The 24,008-nt window shown below is 37.9% G+C and overlaps 1 protein-coding gene across 4 annotated transcripts in view; it reads right to left on the reverse strand.

Annotated features, from left to right (window-relative positions):
* Positions 1–109: 109 nt before the first annotated feature.
* The window catches only part of SACS (sacsin molecular chaperone), a 66,908-nt gene continuing 43,009 nt past the window's right edge, over positions 110–24,008 (reverse strand). For 2 of the 4 annotated variants that reach the window (XM_075083499.1, XM_075083506.1), the window contains 3 exons: positions 19,497–20,979; positions 16,928–17,019; positions 110–12,883 (listed from right to left, as the gene is read on the reverse strand). In XM_075083499.1, the coding sequence (XP_074939600.1) occupies positions 1,323–12,883; positions 16,928–17,019; positions 19,497–20,979 (13,136 nt within the window). In that variant the 3' untranslated portion in view covers positions 110–1,322. Of the gene's footprint in view, positions 12,884–14,277; positions 14,299–16,927; positions 17,020–19,496; positions 20,980–24,008 lie in introns of those variants that run through there. The other 2 variants (XM_075083515.1, XM_075083526.1) reach the window with 2 other exon arrangements.

Genomic DNA, 24,008 nt, shown 5'->3' on the forward strand with positions numbered 1-24,008 from the left:
GTTTCACTGTGCTGTCAAGTAAACAGTTGTAATAGCATGTCACTGGAAAATGTTTAATGTTTATGTTAAATGTGGCTGATTCAGCAAAGAAAAATCCTTCCATTTATCGTTATCCTTCCATATTTTTTAATTTTTTAATTTTTTACAAATAGCTAACTTTGAACATATTGCATGACAATACCAAAAGTATTACAAACTATAAGAGTGTGAACAAAAAAAATCAGACTTCTCTAGGACTGTAGTGAACAGCAAAATAAAAAAAGCATTACATTGCAGCACCTTTAAACATGTAACAAAAAACAGTGCTCAGAGTACACCAAAAATGGGTTACTGAATTGTACTATTATCAATGTTTGTTTGTGGAAAAATAGAGAGATATATATATGTGTACACACACACAAAGGCACACACACGGGGGTGGGGGGGGAACCTCAAGCATTTAGACATCTGAAAACTGAGTTTTGGTGTTTAAAAAAAAACCAAACCACCATGTAATAACGTTAACCAATTTTATATCATCTGCATGCATTTTTCATTAAAGAAAAGATTACATGCTCTGGAAAAAAAAAAAGTAAATTAAATAATTATTTCATAATAAGATAAATGCAATCAATGCATGACATGAAGTTGCATGTTAAATCAAGTATCGTTACTCAGCATTAAAATACCTGTACCAGTTTACAGGTACTAAACCCTCCTTCAAATGTTCACAATGTGATGCTGCAGCAAATTTATAATCAGATCCAGCTGATAAGAGTATTACTATGAGTGACACGAATGTCCACAGAACACAAAAGAATACAGAGATGCTTTGGAGCAGTACCTCCAAAGTTATTCTAATTTCCATCCCACCTCCCATTTCATAGTATGTCCAGTCTTAAAATTAGTACATTGAAAACTGACATCACTGTTTGGGCAACATTATATTAAATGAAATAAAATCTAGCAAGGAGTTATAATTACAGGCTTCATCTAACAGAAAGCTAAGCTTTGGTTACATAAAGTGCAGTTCAATAATATGCCAATTAATCACAATACTGTACATACAGCTAATTTTTTGCAGCTCCGTTTCCTTGCAAATTTTAAAAAATAGTCATGTTTTACAGTTTGCTTATACAGCAGGCTCAGTTAAAAAAATCCCGTTTAAATAAATCTCAATTCTAAGTACTTCAGTACCATCCACCTTTGTGCATTATGCTTCTGAACTGCTTGGCAACGTGTAACCTCTTGGATGTTCAGTAATCTGCACAATCGCATTTGTATCCCATCACATGAAATACCTAAGCTCTTGACAAAACGGTTCTGTAAGCTCTTCCAATCCCTTATACTTTTTGTTGTATAAAGTTTTCAAGTTTTATTATGATACAAGCAGTACATTCCATCACTCTCATAGCAACTTCTGAAGTAAACCTATCATTGGGAATCTGTGGAAAAGGAAGTAAGTCAGGATACCTGGTTTTTAAGCTGTCTACTCCATAAGCTTCCAACGTCTGAACATCATTTGTAAGCCCTTCAAGTTGCTGACTATATTCCTCTATTTTTTGTGCAAGGGCTGCTGGTTTTACATCTTTGTCTGATTTGCCCTTCACGGCGTAGTCAGCTGCAATCAAGGCCAGTTTAGTAGAAAGGTAACATTTAAAGCATACCCATTCATTGGCACTTTTATGAAGGTCATTTCTCGCAGCTGAAAAGTTAGCTCGGGCCTGCCTAAGCCATCGACGTGCCTCTACAGGATTGCCAACAGACCTGAATGTAGGTGGGACAAAAAAACGTTGTGAGTAAGATGGGCCTGTGGAAGGCGGACACTTTTCTTTATACTGTTGCCTTTCAGATTTGTGGCTTGTTGCTTCTTGATTCCATGAAGTATAAAATCTCTGAAATGAAAATTTATCTGACTGAAATCGAGAAGCAGAGGATGAAAATGGTCTTCTGGAGGCTCTGTCCATATTTTGATCCATAAAGGCCTGTTTTTCTAGCCTGTTAATCTCATTCTGTAAATGTTTGAAAACTTCATTAGCTATATCAAGATTCTCAGCATTTTTATCTGGGTGCCATTTAAGATACAGCCTCCTAATAATCTTTTTTCTTTCAGATTCTGGAAGCTTCCAAGCCTGTTCAATCACAGATGTCACTTCTCTTAATATTTCTGGCAATGAGTTTGACTTTATCTTTTTTGGAGAGTGATGTTTTGAGGACATTGTTTTGTGGCTCTCTCTACCAGTGAAGAGAGGTGGAATTGTCCTCGGTCCATGTGCTGGAAATTCTGTAGGACTGGTTGGAGTAGAAGGTGTGCTATCCCTGCTTTGAGAACTTTCCTCTGGTCTTGAAAATTTGTACAGGTCAAGAGAGCTCACTATTTTATATTCACTATATCCAATATCAATCTGGTAAATCTTCCCTAGAAAACTGGGACTTTCATCATCTTCTCTTTCTACTTCTTGTACAATAATTGCATAGGTATAAGTTGGTTGATATGATCCATATATATCACCACCTTCAGCATCAACAAGGTAACCAACATATTCACCAGGATAAAATACATTCATTGGATCCATAAGAAGTGTATAGTGAATTTCAGCTGGTATAGGAGTGCCAGGTGTTGGTAGTTCAAGTTTTGATGGCTCAGAAGAGTCATACTTCACCCCTAAACTGTCAAGCTTCTCACTGATCCGATAAATATCATTACAACCCAGCATGGCAATTAAATACGAGGTATCAGAAATCAGGTTGTCAGTTGCAGACTTTAAGGTCATTGCTAACGCTAACAGGAAGTTTATGTCTTTGCTGTCAGAATGCTGTATGTAAAGCAATATTACTGCATTTCCATATCTCTTCAGGAAAGCAAATGTTTCACTTTTGCTGTGGGGAATAGGAGCAAAGCCTTTAACTCTTAATGTCGTTTGCAACTTCTCAAAACAGGAAACTTTCAAACCTTCTCGCAAAGCTTTGCAAAGTCTTACTGCTTTTTCTTCATTAGCTAAAAAAGCATTGTCATTTTCATGCTTCATAATCCTAATGAGTCCTGTGATGAATTGTTCTGAAGACAACAGTAACTGTAACCTTCCCTGCAAAGAACATAATGCTCCAAACTGACAAATTTTGGGAGACTCTTCATCCAACTGTTCTTCAAGAATACTACTAAGTAAGCGAGGCCTCAGTTTCTGCGGGAATAACATTATCAATTTAGTATGAAAACCATGGTCTTTGCCTAAGTAACATTGGCTAAGATCAACAAGCATTTGCACACCAATGTTACCTTGGATTCTGCTTTTGTAGTGGGGTGCATCATCAAAAACTAAGATACTAGACTTTACCAATCTACCATCTTGACTGGGAAGGTAAAGGGCAAAATCCCTCATATTCTCAAGGTCATTCCTAACCTTGACAGAGTCGTTCTGAAGACTTTTGAACAGGCCAGAAACTACTCGTTTAACTGTGCGCATTTCGTTAGGATCCAATTGCTTTCCTTCAGAGTTCTTGAATATGCGACCTAGAACTTCAACATACTGCTTTGTTGAAATAATATCTTCGGTACCCAAATGTTTAAATAACTGATGGAAAGTACCAAGTTCCAAAGGAAGTTTGTAAAGATAAGGTTTAAAATCAGATTCATACTCAAGGTTTATTACCACCTCTTCAGGCTTAAGGAGCTTCCAACCTTCTTCCACCATTACAAAAGAAACTCCTCGAAGCTGAAAGCGGAATTCCCTTTTCTCTGTACTAAGAAATTCATAAATGCTTCTTAGGACCTTGGCCCTAGTTTTCACCATGTCCTCATCCAAGGTTGTTATATTGCATATGTTCCTGCAGTTATTGATAACTTTGTCCAGGGGAGGGTCCAAATTAACATTCAGCATCGTTAAAACTTGCTCAAGTTGTTCTTGCACACCAAGACTACTTCCCTCTTGCTCTTTGATGCTTAAAGGTGTCGCTTTCTCAGGAAGAATGGGACATGAAGTCCACAGCAACTGCAATACATCAGTCTGTTTGAATTTAGGATTCACCTGTGCCCCATTGAATCGTATAAGTGGAAGTGTCCCATTAACTTCTTGATACTGAGGATGAAATCTAACAAATTCCGCTGGAGCTCGTTCAGGGCACAGAAAAGGAATTAATGACAATTCTTTCAGAAAATTTCCTGACAAAAGGTCTGTTCTTTCTTGAAATATGTGATGAAGGAGGACATCAACAGTATTCTGTAGTGTTTCTTTTGACCAGTTTTCTGTATTTGCTCGCATGCTGATCTCCTTCGCAAACTGTAATAACTGTTGCTGTGAAATTATGAATTTCAATCCAATATGTCGTAGAAAAGTCACCCACGATGGAAGGAATGCAGTTTGATTTTTTGGTTTTGTAAGTTGCTCTAGCTTCTTAAAAAACTCTTGAGGTATAAAGAATTTTTCAGGAAGCATAACTTCAAAGACTTTGACAGTCCTGTCATAGAAATATTTTGCCGGTTTTAATCTATTGGTTGCATCATGAATGATCAAAATACTTTCAAGCTTTTCAAACAGCTGTTCTTTCATTTCTGAAGTTTCTTCAATGCTAGTTAGCCTATTCTTTAAGTAGATCAAGTGTTCTAATTTTGCATCATAAGACAGACTTTCAATTTTTGGCAGAAGATGTTTCAAGTACACTTCAAGATCATCCACAGAGACACACCCAAGCACAGTATACAAATCTTTCAGATGAACCTTCTCTTCAAGAAAAGCTGATGAAGTCGACTGTGTCCATCTGTCTACTTCTACTGATGGGATACTTTTTGTGAGGACGTAACATGTCCCATATTTTGAAATGCTGATGTATCGGCCACTAATTGATTTATAACATGGAAGAGACTTTAAAATTTTAATGTCATCCTGAGATGTCAAATGACATAAATTGCAATTGAAGTACATTAAGAGGGCCTCAAAGTCACTTTCTGCTAACTTTTCAGTCCTGAAAGTTGATGTCTGTACCATATATTGTATGGCTTTCAGAATGCTTGAAGGATTATCTACATTTGCTGTACATCCTGACAACAAAGGCACTAAAGCACTGTCTTTGGAGCAAATTTTGTTCAATGCCAGCTGAATACAGCCTGTCTTCATTAAAGCATGAAAGACTTTATCACTCTGGGCATTTGGAAAAACAGCTATATGCATAATGCTGAGTGGCAGCAAAACATCACACTCTGGCACAACAAGATGATTAGCTGAGACAGTAAACCTTACACCTGGGAGCAAAGTCCAGTCCTTCAGTGTTTCAACAACACCATCAAATTTTGCTTGAGTATCTTCTTGCTCTTCCTTAATATTTATAGACTCACTAATAAAATGCCAGGCATTTTTAAGCCAAGATTCACTTGCAAAGTTTTCCTTCCATTTCATACAACTTCTAGTTTTATATTCTCTAGGCAACACAGACGATAACAATTCAGCAAAACTCGTGATATCAAAGACTTTCGCTACTTCACTGCTAAGCAAAATATTGTTGTATCTCAAATACAATGTGTTCATAAAGAGATCCTTGCGAGATGGAATCAGTTCATGGTATGTTGTTAAGAACTTCGGTCGCTTTGAATCAAAAATTTGCAAAACATTGTCAAGAGTAATAAGGAGTGGCAAGCCCTCAATCTGGATTTCATTTTCTTCTGCATCTTTAAAACAATAGTCAACCAGAAGTTTGAGACTATGGAAGAGCTTCAGATTCGTCTGCTGAAGACGACAGGGTAACTTTCCAATGTGGCAATTAGAGTCTGGAAAAGAAAATGTCATCAAAAATAATCGGACATCAGCAGGTGTCACGTAGGTGACAGGAATATCTGCATCTACCAAACAGTGGTAAAGATTTGCCGTTTCATCACAGTTATACACCAAATTAAATCCAATTTCTAAGAGTAAATGCTTGAGTCTGTAAACATTTTCAGCCACTGTCTTCCGCGTTGTGATGTTGTATTCTGTGTTCTTGAGATGCTGCAATTCATCTTGTAGTAAATTGTCAAAGAATGGCCTGCCTTTGTTCACAGTAGACATGTTAACCCATGTGATGATAACAGCAGAATGCAAATCAGAACCATCAATATTTGGAGCTCGCATAACAGGTAGTAGACGCTTCAAATCTTCATAAATGCAACTGTAAACTGCTTTCACTAAACAATACCAATCTGGCTGAATATCAAGTCTGTTAACTGGAAAAAATGATAAGAATTTTTTTAAAGTGTCTTTCACAACATGAATGGGTGTGTTTTGCAGCACCGATACGGTAGGATCAGTGCCTGGAAAATACCGTTTCTTCAGCTGAATCAGCAGTTCAACATAGGCTGGTGCTATCAGAGCTGTCATTAGGCTACTGTTCCAGTCACTTCTTACTCCTACACCATTATCATCACGCCATAGATTTCTTCTTGCAGAATCCAGGGCAAAGTGCCCATTCACATGAAAAGGTAACCCAGTTTCTAAAGATAATGGTAAGAAACAGAACGCTCTGTGGGGTTTTTTGTAATTATGAGTAATGCAAGCTGCTACCCCACCACGTGGAAAAAGAGTAATGTCCTCATTCTTGTGGGCTGAAACCACACTTTTGGATACCTTTTCCATGGCAGAAAAGCCTGACCTGTTGCAAATTAACCAAGTTGTAAGATTTCCTTCTGAGTCTTCTGTATCCATTGTGTAAGTAATCTGTTGCACAGGTATTTCACTTAGCTGCTTTTTTTTAGTTACACTGTCAATTACAGATGCATGGAATTGCTTTCGTTTCAGTCTGTCCCCATCAGTGATTTTGCCTTGTACAGAATACAACACATTCAGTGCTCCGGTTGTTTTTTCTACCTCACAAATAGAAATTTTTTCCATATGGTTCAAAAACATTAAGAGTTCTGCTCCATCTGTACGCAGCTTATCTAAAAGATTTTGGACCATTCTATCTGAGCATGGAACTGAGGAGATTTCTGATACTTTTGCCATTTCACCATTTCGAAGAGGAAACCTAAACATTGTGCAATTATCCAATTTAAAGTGATTTCCTAAGTAGAGGTCCAGTACATCTGAGAACTGTGTTCTAAAATCAGCATCTAAATCTCTAAACATGCGGCCAGGACTTGTTGATGTTGAACCTGGTGCATATCTAGCATGAGGATCAAAAATACAAAGTATATCATTGCCAGATATGAATGAAGGGCAATCAGTAATGTGATAAACAGAATTGAAACCTATACCATATTGTCCAGTTTTACAGGGATTTCCTACTTTTGTACCTTTTCCAAGGTTCTGAATTCCTCGAATATCATCTTCTGTAAAAGGCTGATTGTTGTAAACACACAGTGCTGGTCCTTGAAGTGGTGCCCATTTCTCATCAAATATTCTATCAGCTGGATGCTGTCTAGGATCAAACACAAAACAGATCTCTGTAGCTTTTGCATCATCTGCATTCTGAAGGAGTTCCTTCAGCATTTCTTTTTCTGAAGGGTAGGCATTAAGAATGCTTTTAATTCTACTTGTCAATTTTTCTTTCTGTCCAAATTCTGTTCCAAGGGTAGTAAAGCAGATATTAGACGCATATCTCTCTAAAGCTTTATGGCGTTTTGGTATTGCTCCAAGCTTTACTGCAACTTCTCTTGGAATATCACCATGACAATATTTAACAGTTGTGTCTTTAACTTTAATCCATGGGCAATCATTGTAACACAAAGATTTTGCAGGCAGAAGTGCAAGACGAGTATCGGGTAACAAAATCTCGCCATACTTTTTCTCACAAAAATCCTGTTTCTTCTCTCTAATGAGGCCCCATATTCCTTCGCTAATTATTCTCCTGCAAAGCTGAAAGTTGTCTTCTGTTAGTTGTTTGGTCCCTCTTTCCTGATTTATTAATTCCAGAACAGCAGCAAAATCTCCAACTGTAAAAGCCTGTCTCACTCCCACACTTTCAAATAGCTCACGGAAACTATTTTTGTATTTATTAGGCAACTGATAGAGATAGGGTGCTGCTTCAAAATTCAAATGAAAAGACACTTTTGTTGGATCAACATACACATTCTCAACCAGAATAAAACTACAGTTTGTCAGTTGTTCAATTATCATAGCTTTTGTTGATTCACTCTGTAACATCGCTTCATGCAGATATTTGTAACAAGCATTAGTGATATTTTCTTGATATAATGTGATTCCGTCAAATGACTTTGCAACTTCTTCTAACTGACTTATGACCAAATTAACAGCTGGTTTCTTCAGTAAACCCAAAAATTCTTTGACAGCTAATGACAAAGCACCACAACCTTTAAAGGAGTGGGAATTTTCATTAAGAATTGGTTGTATTAGGCAAACTGTGTCTTGATGATCAGCAGTGAAAATATCAGTTGCTGAAAACATTGCTTCAGGCTGAAAATCACTGCCTTTCCAGTGCAGTGAGAAGCCTGCTGGTTTGCTAAGGAAAGGAAGGAAAGGGATGGTTTGACATTTTGCAGCAAATTCTTTAGCTCTAGGGTCCCTAGATTTTAGTTTTTCATCAATAAGAGTCAGTATAATACTGCTTCTGAGACAAGCTGCAGCATGATCAATCTTGTTAACTTCAGCTACTGACTCAGCACGCTCTATCAGATCTTCCCATAAAATATCATCTTTAGCCATTCCCAACTGAACAAGTTTAACCAAAATAACTGGGTTAAGATAATCCTGAGTGGTGCCATAAGGAAATCTTCCATCTTCAGCATCATATAACTTTGCAACTCTTCCTTCAGGGTGGATCAGTCTTGATGGTGTAACTAATGGATGTCCATCCAATGAACATGGAATACATGGTGTAACACGAAGAATTCCGGAGAACTCCTCAGCTTTTTCATTGAGAACGTAACACATCAAAGGATCACGCAGCTCTGCATCAATCTCCTGAACATTAGGGAAAAATACCTCAGAAAAGAACTGTTTCTCAGAGAAAGTGTTCTCCAATAATACATATTTGCATCCTGCTTCTTCAAATCCTGTCTTTACCCAGGAGGGGAGATCTACAGCACATAGATTTTTGGAACCAGTTTTTTTAAGGTATTTCAGAAAGATTTTAAAGGCTGGCGGTCCAACATCTGGTCGTTTCAGTATAGAGTCATCTAAAAACCTTACATTTTTCATGGACACCCAAGATAAACCATCAGAAAACACTTTGATCCCTTCTTTGCTTTTCATATGAGCTATGTCTTCATAAAACCCTTGACAAATGACAGAAAAATCATCGTGAACTGAATCAGGATCTGGCCACACTGCACAGTAACTGTAGTCAACTAGCTCCCCATTGATTGCCATGTCACGTAGAACACAAAGTGCTTCTATGTACGCTTTTACAATAACATGCCTCATGAATACTGTATTCCATCTTCCTTTTGTGTCTGTTTTCCAGATCTCTTTCCGATTTGAAGTAACTGCAAAGCAGCCATTTATATGAAGAGGTAAGCCTGTTTTTATTCGTAGAGGTAAATAGCAGAATACTTCACCCATGTTGTTGCAATTAGGTTTCACAATCCACTTTTGATCCTTCGTTTCAGACAGCAACACCCCTACTCCACCACAGGGAACAAGGCCTAGTCTTCGTCCACTTTCATGTAATGAAAATTTTAAAGCATCTCCAGTGTCCATGCAGGAACATATAAGCCATGTTGTTGAATCTACTGTTTTCTGTGGCAATTCATCTGCTGATCTTTTTAGCTGTCCTGATTTAGCCACTTCAAAGAAAGAAGCTGGATCATCTTCCGCACCTCTGAAAAGCGGAGACTGTAAATCAGCAATCCGCCTAAATACATGGTGAAATTCTTCTACCACTATCTGTAAGATACACGAGGACTTTGGTGTTTCATTGGGAAGCTTTTTATTACTGCTGCTGCAGATCTTCATGAGTTTAGCTGCTTCCTTTAAAACACTTACATTTGGTGCAGTCAAGGCTTTGGAAGAACACAGATTTTTTTTGATAGTGACAACATCTTGTGCTGCCCCAGGATCATCTGCCTCAATTTTCAAGTATTTCAAAACCATTGAATTTACGCTCTGAGCAAATATTATTAGTCTATGACCACAAATGCTAAATTCATCCACAAGAGAGTAAATGTCTGCTGTATTGTAACATGCACTGCTGACTTCACTCACTTTAGCTTCCTGCTGAGTTCTAAAGGACAGCCTGAAAAGCGTTCCTTTGTAGCTGTAAGGAGATTCTACAGTCAGTGGTAGCTGGCAACCAAAAACTCCTATAAATGGCTTAAACTGATTGGGAAATTTTCGCAGCCTCTTCTGTTGTTTACTCCAGTTGATTTTGATCCCAGGGTTAGATTTATCTCTAATATGCTTACTGATATGGTTAACATTTGGATCAAACATAATCATAAACTCACGGCTCAAAATAATAGGAACATCAGTGATATGATAAACAGAATTGAATCCCAGTCCAAATTTTCCTACTTTGTCAACTTCGCTCCTTTTTAAAGACTCTCCTAATCGAGTTATATTTAGGAAATCAGAGTCAGAAAATTCAGAATTATTGAATGACCACAAAGCTGGACCATGACATGCTGACATTCCTGGATCCAGAAGATTCTCTCTTATATCCATATTTCTTCTCATGTCAATCAGGAAATTACATTCTGTTGCATTAGCATCATCAGCATTTTGAAGAAGCTCTTTAAAGATATCTGAAATGGAAGGGTATTCTTCCAAAATATTTTTAATTCTTACAGTCAGAGGCTCTCTTTGCCCAGATTGCTCAAATCCCATATTTTCTGGATTAATCAATCTTGTGCTAAGGCATGGGACATTCAACCACTCGGCGGTTTTCATTGGTATGTCTTCATGCACCAAAATTATTGGTTCAACAGAATCTTCAAGCAAATCGTTTAAGTCATCAACTTTGATATCACAATAACAGCACTCATGAATTGGCCTCATTGCAAGTTTATAAGGAAGTTTGCCACTGTATAGTGGCATGGGTGTATGCAGACTTGCAGGAATCTGATTGCTGTACAGCCATCTTATGATGCTCAACATAATGTGGAGATTTTGTTTACTCTCTTGTTCTGAGAGAGACTGCTCACTTTTTAGATATATTTTCTGAATGACCATAGAAACATGGTCTGGTGTTAACTGCTCAATTGAACCACAACATTTGAACAACTGGTGAAACTTTGCCATAGTTTTTGGCACATAATGTAGATAAGGTTGGAGATCGAGATCAGGTACTGACTTTATTACTGCTTGTGTAAGAGAACAAAATGTTTTACCTGTCCAAACCCAGGGAAATTTCAGGGCTTTAAAAGCTTCTTTGCCTTCTTCTAGGTGATCATGCATAAATCCATAAATCTCAAGCAAGATATGCTGAAATTGATAATAGTCCTCATCGCTGAAGGTTTTAGAACTGTGCCAATCGACCACCACCTTGAAATGCTTTAAGACTGCTTTTATGCTGGGCTTGGTGGGGATGCCAAGTGCTTTTTCTATATCCAACAGCACATTTTCCACAAGAGGAACCGAGGAACCAACTAAAATTGCATGAGATATATCACCCATTTCTGGCGGTGAACACAGATTACAATGATCTCCTTTCCAGACTAAGGATCCTGGATAATTTGGAGGTCTTTCCTTACATGCAGGAATCCATTTTATTTTTTTCAGCGTAGCTTTTGTTTCAGATGAGTGAAGCAGCATATGGTTTTTATTCAAAATCATCAAGAGAGTTCTAGCTTTTTTTAACAGAAAATCATGATTGGTGTTAGAGTTAGCGTGCAAGCTTTCAATTTTATTTGCCACTCTCATAATATCACTTTCCTCAAGATTGGACTCATTTTTTAAGCCTATTTGTCTCAGAGAATGAAGAATATCTGAAGATGTAAAAATGACAGGGGGGAAGCAAACTTCCTCCTCAGCATAAAATAAATTTTGCAGCAGTTCTACCTCAGGATCAAAGAGTTCATTTGCTGACATTATCTTTTCCTGTGAAATCTTAATAAACTTTAGTGATGTCAGCCAATCTATCACATCTGTATTCTCATTTTTCAGAAAAGTCAGATTTTCAAGAACCCATTGCATTATCTGTGTTGTTTCATCGTATGAATAAAAATCACTTCTAATGTCTTGTAAAACAAACTTCAAGCAATCTGTGCTCTTTAGCTGTTCTATTTTCAGCAGGTTAGCTAAACGAATCGTAGCTTCATCACTGCTGTCAATTATCGGAATAGAAAACCTTAGACCAGGAGGAATTTTGGCAGTGTGGTGTAATACCTTACTACCTTTTAGCCCAGTAAAAACAGGGACACTTTCATCAGATGATTTTTCAATTTTTTTAAATATTAGCAATTCCTGAATAATTCTTCTCTCTTTTTCACTTGCATCAGTTAAACTAGCTAAGAATGCCCTCAGAGCATCTTTATGTGTTGATGGGAATGATGCAACCTGATTGCATAGTTTCTGTAAGGACATTTTTTCCATTATTTGTAAAACAGCACTTGGTAATGGTGGATGCACATATTTTTTTATAAGCGGATGTTGGACAAAAGTATCCAGCTTCTTAAGTACAACTCCACCAACTTGCTGAATAATATCAGCTAAATATTCCGGGAGCTGAGTCTCAGATTCATCTTCCAGAATGATAGGTGACGGATTCCTAAATCTCACCAGTTCCACTGATGTTTGGTTTTCCTCTATCAGCGTCTTGGGGATAAGCGGCAGGTCATCAAACACACTCAAGTCATCAGAAAAATGTATATATAGGTTCTTCCAGACCATCTTCAGCCAGGAAACTGATGGGTGATTTTTGTCTTCCAAACCTGGATACCACTGTACCACAATGTCTCTGCCAGGCCACACGCTATTCATAATTTCTTTAATGAGTCGGGCAAATCTTTCTGGGTTCAGAAGCTGCAGCTGAGTGCATGGCCTTCCTGAAATTATAGCAGAAGGGCAAAGCCATGAAAATCAGAGAGCACATGTACATAACAAAGTGCTTTTGCGGGGAGGGGGCAGAATAAAAATTTTAAAGAAAATTCTAACTTGAGCCCTGCCTTTTCTATTTAACAAACAGTTTTTTCCACAAAATGAAGTACAGACACCAGCTATCCTTGCTTGTAAGAGTTAATTAAAAGTGAATACATTCCATATTAGTACAAAAATAAACACAATTTGAAAATGATCAATATGTTATCACATTTGTTAGTTTGACACAAGAGTTCTCAGGCATACACAGCAACTACAGATTTACAATCGAAGTAGAAGCTTCAAATGTGTTTTTTTGTTTGGTTGATTCTTTACACTATTTGGCTAGCAGTAAATAAGAATCTAATATATTACTTGTTTGTCTATAATTGCAAAGATTCAAATAGATTTGAAACATTATTTATTAGATATAGCAAAGAGCAGCTCAGGTGCAGATGTTCTTACACTAAAATTGACAAGCAACAAAAGTCAGTTCTGCAAGTAGTGCGGAAACTAAGTTTAGATGTATATGCTTTTATTCTTATTATCAAAGCCCTCACTAAAAGAAATGTATGTTAACACTCATGTCCTAATTATCATTAGGACAGCTCATACTTCAAAACTACAGAATGTGTGAGGATAAGAAAATAGTACAGTCTAAAAAGACCACTACTTCCTAATGATATCAAGAACAATGGCAGAAATGGAAGCAAGGCATCTAATTGAATTTCAGATCTTTCTTCCATCTAGATAGCACTGCCATTTCCTTCAAAGCAACAGTCCAAATACAGATATCACCGAATGTCCCTACTCTGCTGGAAATCAGTAGTAAGACATCCTTCAGAACTATTTTTTTTTTACTTTCACTTCATGCTTACAGAGCTATGCATTCCGTTAGTTCTATTGAACAGAAAACACAGGTAAACACAGCAGCCTTGTGAAAGTGAGAAGTACTTGCAGCAGTGGGCCAGCAAGCTAAGAATCTTCTTAAGAGCTAAGCTTAAATTCCATTATTTGAGCACAGATCTTTACAAATGCTGTTTTGAAATCTATACATGTGATCTTAAAATACTGGAAATCTTCCTGCATGGGAATTTATTGAAAAAAATATATGGATACACCAATGAAAACATTGATCATTTCTGTGTAAAATAACTACAAGGGTTTTTTTCATCAATATGCATTTTCTCTCAACTGCATTTAGAATTCTTTTCATAATTATCTTTGGTAGCTATCTTTTGGCAACTCTGTTTGGCAAGTTTTGTTTACAAGAAAGCTGGGGTAATGAGAATAGCTGATCACCAAATTCACACAAACATCAAGCTTCAATCAAAACCAGTACATCTTCAGTTAATAACAATACCTGAAAATCCCCAGAGAAGCTGTTGAGCTAGAATATAATCAAATCCATTTTTAGAAAACAGCTCATGAGTTACACATTAACACACTGAATATAGAAACAGTTATTAACTAGAAAAATACAGTACACATTTTAGGAGAGAAAAAAAAGATCTGGTTGTCTTTGTACAACACAATAAAAAAACCTGCATCCATTTTCTCAAAGAAATAATACAATAAGTTTTTGTTTCAGCAACTGTATCAGGAATCTCTCTGATATAATTTCTACGGCTATGTAAGTAAAATTCTTGATAGGTAAGGTTTCAAAACATGCCAAAACCCCCTCTAATACTTATTATTTATAATAACATACAACTTCTATGGTACAGCAGTTGTACTTCACAATTATTCGAAGCCTTAGAATGAAGAATAATTTAGGAGGCGGTAGAACGAAGAGAAAAGTAGGCACTACAATCGCACAAAGTATCATCTAAAAGTCCTTAGGCATTTCTAGAAGATTTAGAAGAATTATACTTGCCATATTCATTTACAAAAATATGTTCATCTAATCAATGAGAGGCATACTACCAAGCAAGGACAAGTCCCTAGAAAAATGTTGTTCAAAGAAACTGCCAGAGGAAGAAGAGAGACAGAAGCAAGACCCTAAAAGCGACCAAATACCTTCCCAGGAACAAAAAAGACTAGATAGGCTTTGTTGCAACTCAGAGACCAAGCCTGGAAGTGAAGGAATGTCACAGAAGAACTCAGCAAGGCATTGCTTTATGAATATATAGGGATTTGGTTTTTTTCATTTTAGTCACCTCTGCTTTTTCTGTTTAAGATGTATTCAAGCATATAGTCTGTCAAACTGTATTTTGATTTGTTTGTTTCCCTCTGTTTTTTTTAATTTAAGCATGGTTTTGGACTGCTTTGTCACATTCACTTGGAGGAAATTATCTAGGACAACACATGTCGAAAGCCAGTTTAAGGTATCATCACAAGGAACTGGCATTTTTCAAAGCTAACATTACTGTCTTCCATACAATTTTTCATCCATCTAATCTCACTGTGGCTGTCTTGATTCCTATATATTTCTGTTCTTTTTAAAGTCCCAGCAATTACTACTAGAGTAAATTGTAGTTCTTTATGGTTCTATCCCAGATTAAGAATATTCACTGTTTGGATACACAATTTAAAGTAGTCACTGCTTTCAAACGTTTATAGTCTGTATTAAAACAAAACAAAATAGATTAGAAACAGTACTGGGGGGGGAAATTAACAGTAAAAAAATTAAAACAAGCGTATTCTACTGCAACAACAGACACAACATTCATCATGTAATATGCCCATAAGGCTTTGGCAATTCTGCATTTTAGAACAATGTTTTGCTTTATAGTAGTTTCAGACTTGATGTTCTTCATATTCAATGAAAGTCCCAGCACTGACTTCATATCTTCCATACAATTTATATTATTTTAAATATTTACAGTGCTTATGCAATAAGTCACTTCAAATTCTTTCAATCTTTTCACAGATAAATTTTTAAAATATGGCAAGGTGTCACCTTAGCCTCAGAATTATCTTATTTTTCTATTATTTTTAATAATGAAGCAATGATCAAACCATGGAGAAAGGAGTAGGCTTCCAACTGACCAGGAACAATAATAAACAGAGGACTGAAGGGGAAAAAAGGTCAGAACACAGACCAAAGAAACAGAGACTGTGACTGAATGACTGAAGACCATGATAAAGGGCATCAAAAACTACAAATCAAGACAGTGATTTATAGTATTCTGTGTCTGGTTCTAATGTCTTAAATCTAAAAAAAGGATTCTACTAAATTGAGCAATTAAAAAAAAAAAGAGACGAGGATCTTTTTCTGAAAAGCACATTTGCTAGACATTGAAGAGTAAAATAAGCTGAAGAGTGACTTGTTTGCAAATTGTGTTGACATGAAATGACTTCTGAGACTCAGACTTCAACTTTACCGATCCAATGCATAATGAAACGCATGGGTGGAAAGGTAAGTATAGACAAAGTCCAAGTAGAAGAAGAGGAAAAAAAAAATTAATTGTGAAGGCAGTTAAACATAGAAGCATCTTATTTAGAGATGAAGCAAACTTCTTCACCAAGTCTTTTGATCAAGACTGGAAGTATTTCAGTAAGTTCACATTGAGGCAACCATAACATATGAATTAGACTCAGGGAACACTTGATGAAAGTATATGCTCTACAGTATGCCTGAGGCTAGATGCTTAAGCTAATTTCATCTGGTTTTTAAAATGATCACTTGCGATTGTGAGATAAGAGATGATCCACAATACCAAAACCATGACATAGCTATTGCATATGCAGATACTACAAATGCAAATCAGAATTCAGTTCAGACTGTCTTAAGTGGAAGAATACTATTTGCATAAAATGAATGAACTTCGAATACATGCTTTACTAAATGAATATCTATACTGTTATTGTAAATTTTCATCCTTCATTTGTTTTTGCCTTTTTGTTAATTTGTAATTTTCATTTGTGTCATTTCAAATTCAAACAACATTTTTTAGATGACCAACTTATTTAGCGAACTCCACTTCCAAACAGACATTTCTTTAAATTTGGGTTTAGAACTAGTCATTAGCAATCTGTTTCACTATATGAGAACACAGAAGACTTATTACCTCGGCTTTTGGCAGCTTCTTTCAAAGCAGCTAGAACCTCAGGCTTCAGGTCATCAGAAAGTAACCTTCCTTCCAGGCCAGGAAAGAGTGATCTAAGCACACCATTAAAAACAAACAAACAAACAAAAACATGCAAAACACACTTTAGCAAAGCGTCTAATTTATGTTGCTGTACAGAAATTACCAGCATGGTAATCATCATGGTAAGACAGTCGCATGCAAAGCAATCACTTACATTATGCAGAACTGGGCTTTCAGTGGGCATTTTCTTATAAGTGAGACAATTATACATTTAGAAACAGCGAGTAATAAGAAGAATTTTTCCAACTACTCTTCTTTCAAAGCAGGTCTAAGCAAGTTTTCTCTTGATAGAAAAACTGGGATTAGAAAAGTATTTTCACCTACTTGTGTTCTAACAACAACAAAAAGAGGTAAAATAGCACCTACTATTCTGTCTCTAAAAATTTGATTTGAAAGCATACAAAAAACACACCACATAATTCTAGGACTTCACACAGATCTGTGGATTCCAAAAGACCTGCAGACAGTCGTTAAGACTATTGTAGCCAAGAGTCAGTCTCATCCTGCCCTTCCCTCCCCTTCCTTTATGTTAGCACTTAAAACCAAATAGCTTTTTAGGGTTTTGGTCTTCCTGAAATAAAAAATAACTATCCAGTTTAATTCTGACAGCAGGAATGTCAGTTATACATAAACCAACACAGTCTTTCTTTTTCTTCCACAGGTGTTAACAGAAAGAAATTCGTAAGAGTTTATTTCGGCTTTTTAAGTAGGCTCCAAATATGAATATCCAAAGAGCCAAACTATTAAGTTGAAAGTGTTTTAAAACACATAGCAGAGGTTCTTCATTATATTTATAACATCAGAATTTAAAAAAATAATTACTGTAGGCAAGAATAGAGGCAAATAAAGCATTACTATTTCATATTTCTGTATTGTGATAGCTAACAAGTAGATTTATACCTGGTATAACATGCTTTTGTATCAGTTTTACAAGATTAACCAAACTAAGTCCATTAACAAGACAGCACAAACTGAATAAGATCTAGTGGCATCATTAAGTTCCCCAAAAAGTATCTTATGACTAGTCTGAAGCAGGGCTGTAAGGAAAATTTGTTAGTCTCATCATGGGAATGTTTTCTGCATTAATTAATATACTGGCTTAGCTTGTGGAAGGAGAACAAAGTAAAAGAAAAGCAAAAGATAAATCCTATCAAAACAGATGCTAGAGCATTTTTTATCATCTTTATTATTATTGTTTTTAAAAGAAGACACTAGAATCACAGGCTCCGAGTAGTGTTAATCCCCTGATAAATAACCTGAATTGCCTAGAACAAGAAAGATCACAGGTTTAGAATATAATAATAAAAAAAAGAACAGCTGCAGACTTGAAAAACACAAACTCCCTCAAGCAATGTGAGATGACCAGTTACCGGCATTCAACTGCTTTTCTTGAAGATGCATTGTCTATACATACACTGAAACCACAATTTACATAAGGACCTTACTTGAAGTACTTTTTACCTCAATAACATCTATATTGGCACGCTCCAACCCTCCTCTACCTCCCATATAAATGATTCATAGGGCAATAAAAGCAGCAAAGCACATGTCAAATGTCACATTCCCTCAAGCTGAGGATCTGAAAATTAGTGGAACTCTGAGGGAAAGGAGGAGGAAGAGTGGTTGTGAACATATTACAGCTAACACGTCATTAAGGAAGAACAGTTACAGGTACGACATCTGGTGCATCTGACTTCAAGCAGTACCTCTTAAAAGATTACTTGGAGAGGAGTCCAGATTCAAGAGATCTTTTGTATGTGCATAATGCAGTAGAGACATAAAAAGCAGTAGTTACACTTTCCCCGCAGTGACCCCAAGGGCAATTATTCCAGCTAGCCTGCTCTTTCCTATCCTCTCCCCAGTGTCAGTGCAAGCTTTTTTGGCAGATGAAACATGAACAAAATTGTAACATTGATGGAGCTGGGAAATAAGCAAGGAAAAAAAGTTAATTGGAGAGGGACTGGAAAGAACAAATGAGACAGCAGATGTAGAAGAGAAGCCCACTTCTTTCCGTGGTAGTATCTGCTTACTTCCTAAAACCAGTAAGTGTTTAGTACTAAGCCCTTCACTGAAAGTAAGGGTGTTATGTTAAAAAAAAAAAAAGCCTGAAGTAACCATAAGCTTTAAGCTTAAAACAAAAAAACAACCAAACTTTTACCATTACCTAATTTAATGTACTTCCTTCTAAACTCCTCCTATTTATAACTCAGAAGAAATATAATTTGAAATATATCCTGAGGTAGTCCCCTACAGCCTAGATCACATGATTCTTTATGAAGTTGTAATGGCATGTAGCTGTCAAACTTTTCAAATGAGACATATGCACACAAACGTACACAGATACAGAGAACCGAGTTCTAGCTACACCTTATTTCATTAATTACAGGCTGCTGCATATCATCTTGTTTGCTGATAAGCAAGTAACAGTCAGAAGTTCTGTTTTAACATTTAAACTAAAACCAAAAAATATTGAAAATATTAAGTGTACCTGGGATATTCTTCTGATGTTATGTAAACTACATCCTGTTCTGACACAGATGACGAAAAAGGAATAAAATTTCCATTCTGTAATGGCAAAAGCTCCAATCCAATCAGTTCACTGTAGACTCCATCAGAAAGCACAAACTCTAAAAGATGAAGCTTTTCTTCAGCAGGTCCACTGTGTCCAGATTTCCTTAGTACTTGCCGTACTACAGCAGGAGTCACCTTTTTCACAGCTTTAGCAGTAGAAATAGTAAGGTGCACTGCACTAGCAATATTTGCTGGTACCTTGGCAATCTGCTTCCCTGAATTCTGGAGGTAGTTGAGAACAGGCTGTGTGTACTCCAAACTCTCATCCATTTCAGAAAAGTGCACCTGTTCCACCTTTATCCACTGATTACTCACTGAGTAAATAACTGTATGCTGGAGCAGCTCTTTAAAGAGAGGTACTACAATTGGTTTCCAGGGTACCCTGATTTTGTTCTCATCAGGCCATAACCTATAAATTCTTTCAGCTGACAACGGAAAATCTGAATTCTTCTCAGTCTCCATTCGTTTGATAGCTTCCAAAATAAGGGTGGTATATGCCTTTGGCACTATATTTACCACAAGAAGATCATTCCACAAAGCTGCTGGATCCCTCCATTGATCCAGCTCTCGCCACTTGATACTCCGCCTATTGTCTGTGAGACCAAAGAAACCACTAACATGAACTGGGAGTCCAGTTTTGCTTTCTTCACCTGGAGGCAAAGGCAGGAAACAAAACGCTCTTCCTGAAAAATCTGCTACAGCTCCTTTTTCCTCCCCATTAGTTGATAAAGACATGGCTATTCCAATAGTAGGAACAAATTTTAAGTCATCAGCTAAACAATCCAGTTCAGTACACATTCCTCGACCACCTACACAATTACACACTAACCAAGATGTTTTCTGTGCATCCTTAACACTCTCATCTTCTACAACAATATTTACATGGTATGTCACACATGTAATGCTATTGCTTGGAACTCCCTTACAATACTGATTTATTGCAGTTCCTAAGATTTTGATAGAATTGGGTCTTTCATGTTTCAAGGCCTTGTTCTCACTAGCAGTTACTCTAAAAATCAGCCTCTCAGTTCCATCAGCTTCCCTAACATGCAATGAAACATCCTGAACACTCTTCAAGAAGAGCAATACTGTGTCTGCATCTGCTCTGAAGGATTCAAACAGCTCCAAAACCTTCTGTTTGTCATAAACGTTGCTGCTCAGTTGGGAAGGCTGCAGACGGAGCGGGAAACGAAAAAAGGTACCAGGAAAGTTTCCATTCTTAAAGGTTTCCTTAGTGCTGCCAAATACACCGATGAATGGTGCAAACTGGTCTGTAAGTTCATTGATTTCCTTGCTATCTTCTTTTAGATTCCAACACTGGCCTGATTCATGAGGTCCAAAAAGAGTTTGATGGGGATCAAGCATTCCAATCTGGTCACCACTGAAAATACTAGGGACATCTGTATACACAAAAATGAACAACTATTAATAATCCTAAAATGACCACCTTTTCAAATACAGTCTTAAGAACAAATTTTAAAATGGCAAGAAACACGAATGTTATAAAACAGCAATAAACCTAGCATAATACTGATAATGTATAATTCAGTGCTTATTGGCAGGAAGAAACAAGCACACTCCTATTCTGGAATTAAATATATGAATAGTCACTCAACTATTTGAATTTTAGCAAACAGTGAGCAACGAAATGTATATTTTTTTTCAACTCTATAAGTTTATCATTCCAGTATTTTCAGAAAATAAACCGATTCAGTTTACCAAAGATGTATTCTATTACATTAATAATTTGCAGATCTTGAAGGCTTGCTAACAGTAATCTTGTACATTTAAAAGTACAAATTCTACGAATTATCAAACCACTAAACATATTAACTAAGCTTTTATTCATGGTCTACTAGGTAAAATATTGTGAAAAAAAATATCCTGTCTTACAAGCTCACTTCAAAGGTTAAAAATGTTATTTCAGCAAAAATTTGACTCTTATCCCATACTATTTTAACAACTATGTAGATTTTAAGCACAGTTTACGCTATATGCTTAGAATCATAGAATCATTTAGGTTGGAAAAGAGCCTTAAGATCATCAAGTCCAACTGTTAACCTAACACTGCCAAGTCCACCGCTAAACCATGTCCCTAAGCACCACATCTATACATCTTTCAAATACCTCCAGGGATGGTGACGCCACCACTTCCCTGGGCAGCCTGTTCCAATGCTTGACAACCCTTTTGGTGAAGAGGTTTTTCCCAATGTCCAATCTAAACCTCCCCTGGCACAGCTTGAGGCCATTTCCTCTTGTCCTATCACTTGTTACTTGGGAGAAGAGACACTGCAACCTCTTTTCAGGTAGTTGTAGAGAGCAATAAGGTCTCCCCTCAGCCTCCTCCAGGCTAAACAACCCCAGCTCCCTCAGCTGCTCCTCAGAAGACTTGTGCTCTAGGCTCTTCAACAGCTTCACTGCCCTTCTTTGGACACACTCCAGCAACTCTATGTCCTTCTTGTACTGAGGGGCTCAAAACTGAACACATTATTCAAGGTGCGGCCTCACCAGTGCTGAGTACAGAGGCACGATCACTGCCCTACTCCTGCTGGCCACACTACTCCTCATACAAGCCAGGATGCTCTTGGCCTTCTTGGCCACCTCGGCACACTGCTGGCTCATACTCAGCTGGCTGTTGAGCAACACCTCCAGGTCCTTTTCCACCGGTCAGCTTTCCAGCCACTCCTCCCCAAGCCTGCAGCATTGCATGAAGCTGTTGTGACCCAAGTGCAGGACCCGGCACTTGGCCTTGTTAAACCTCATACAACTGACCTCAGCCCATTGATGCAGCCAGTCCAGATCCCTCAGCAGAGCCTTCCTACCCTCAAGCAGATCAACACTCCCACCCAACATGGTGTCATCTGCAAACTTATTGAGGGCGCACTCAATTCCCTTGTCCAGATCATTGACAAAGACGTTAACAGAACTAGCTTCAATACTGAGCCCTGGGGAACACCGCTTGTGACCAGCCACCAACTGGGTTTAACTCCATTCACCACACCTCTTTGGGCCTGGCCATCCAGTTTTTTACCCAGTGAAGAGGACACCTGTCGAGCAGCCAGCTTCTCCAGGAGAATACTCTGGGAAATGCTGTAAAAGACTTTACTGAAGTCCAGGTAGACAACATCCACAAACTTTCTCTCATCCACTGAGCAGGTCACCTTGTCATAGAAGGAGATCAGGTTGGTCAGGCAGGACCTGCCTTTCATGAACTCATGCTGTCTGGGCCTGATCACCTGGTTGTCCTGTACATGCCACATGATGGCACTCAGGATGAGCTGTTCCATAACCTTTCCCAGTACCAAGGTCACATTGAGAGGCCTGTAGCTCGCTGGATCCTCCTTCCAGCCTCTTTTGTAGATGGGCATCACGTTTGCCAATTTCCAGTCGACTGGGACCTTCCATGTTAGCTGGGACTGCTGATACATGATTAAAAGTGGCTTGGTGAGCACTTCACCCAAGGGTACTGAGGGAGATAGGTGGATCCCATCCGGCCCCATAGACTTGTGTGTGTCTAAGTGTTGTAGCAGGTCACTAACAATTTCTCCTTGGATCATGAGGGCTTCATTCTGCTGGGGAAGTCCCTGTCTTCCAGCTCAGGGGGCTGGGTACCCTGAGAACAACTGATCTTACTACTAAAGACTGAGGCAAAGAAGGCATCAAGTGCTTCAGCCTTTTCCTCATCCTTTGTCAATATGTTTCCCCCCGCATCCAATAAAGGATGGAGATTCTCCTTAGCCTTCCTTTTGTTAAAAATACTTCTATAAATACATTACCAACTGTCTTTTACTGCAGTAGCCAGATTAAGTTCTAGCTGGGCTTTGGCCCTCCTAATTCTCTCCCTCCATAACCTCACAACATCCTTGTAGTCCTCCTGAGTGGCCTGCCCCTTCTGCCAAACATCATAAACTCTTTTTTTCCCCCTGAGTTCCAGCCAAAGCGCTCTGTTCAGCCAGGACAGTCTCCTTCCCCGCCAGCTCATCTTGCGGCATATGGGGACGGCCTGCTCCTGTGCCTTTAAGATTTCCTTCTTGAAGAATGCCCAGCATTCCTGGAATCCTTTGCCCTTCAGGACTGCCTCCCAAAGGACTCTGTCAACTAGGCTCCTTAAACAGGCCAAAGTCTGCCCTCCAGCAGTCCAAGGTGGCAGTTCTGATGACCCCCCTCCTTACTTCTCCAAGAATCAAAAGCACTATTATTTTGTGATCACTGTGCCCAAGACGGCCTCCAACCACCACATCAACCACAAGTCCTTACGTGTTCACAAACAACAGGTCCAGGAGGGCACCTGCCCTAGTTGGCTCACTCACCAGCTGTGTCAGGAAGTTCTCTTTGACACATTTCAGGAACCTCCTAGACTGTTTCCTCTCTGCTATATTGTATTTCCAGCAGACATCTGGTAAGTTGAAGTCCCTCACAAGAACAAGGG

Source organism: Phalacrocorax aristotelis, chromosome 1, assembly GCF_949628215.1.
Source record: "Phalacrocorax aristotelis chromosome 1, bGulAri2.1, whole genome shotgun sequence".
NCBI lineage: Eukaryota > Metazoa > Chordata > Aves > Suliformes > Phalacrocoracidae > Phalacrocorax > Phalacrocorax aristotelis.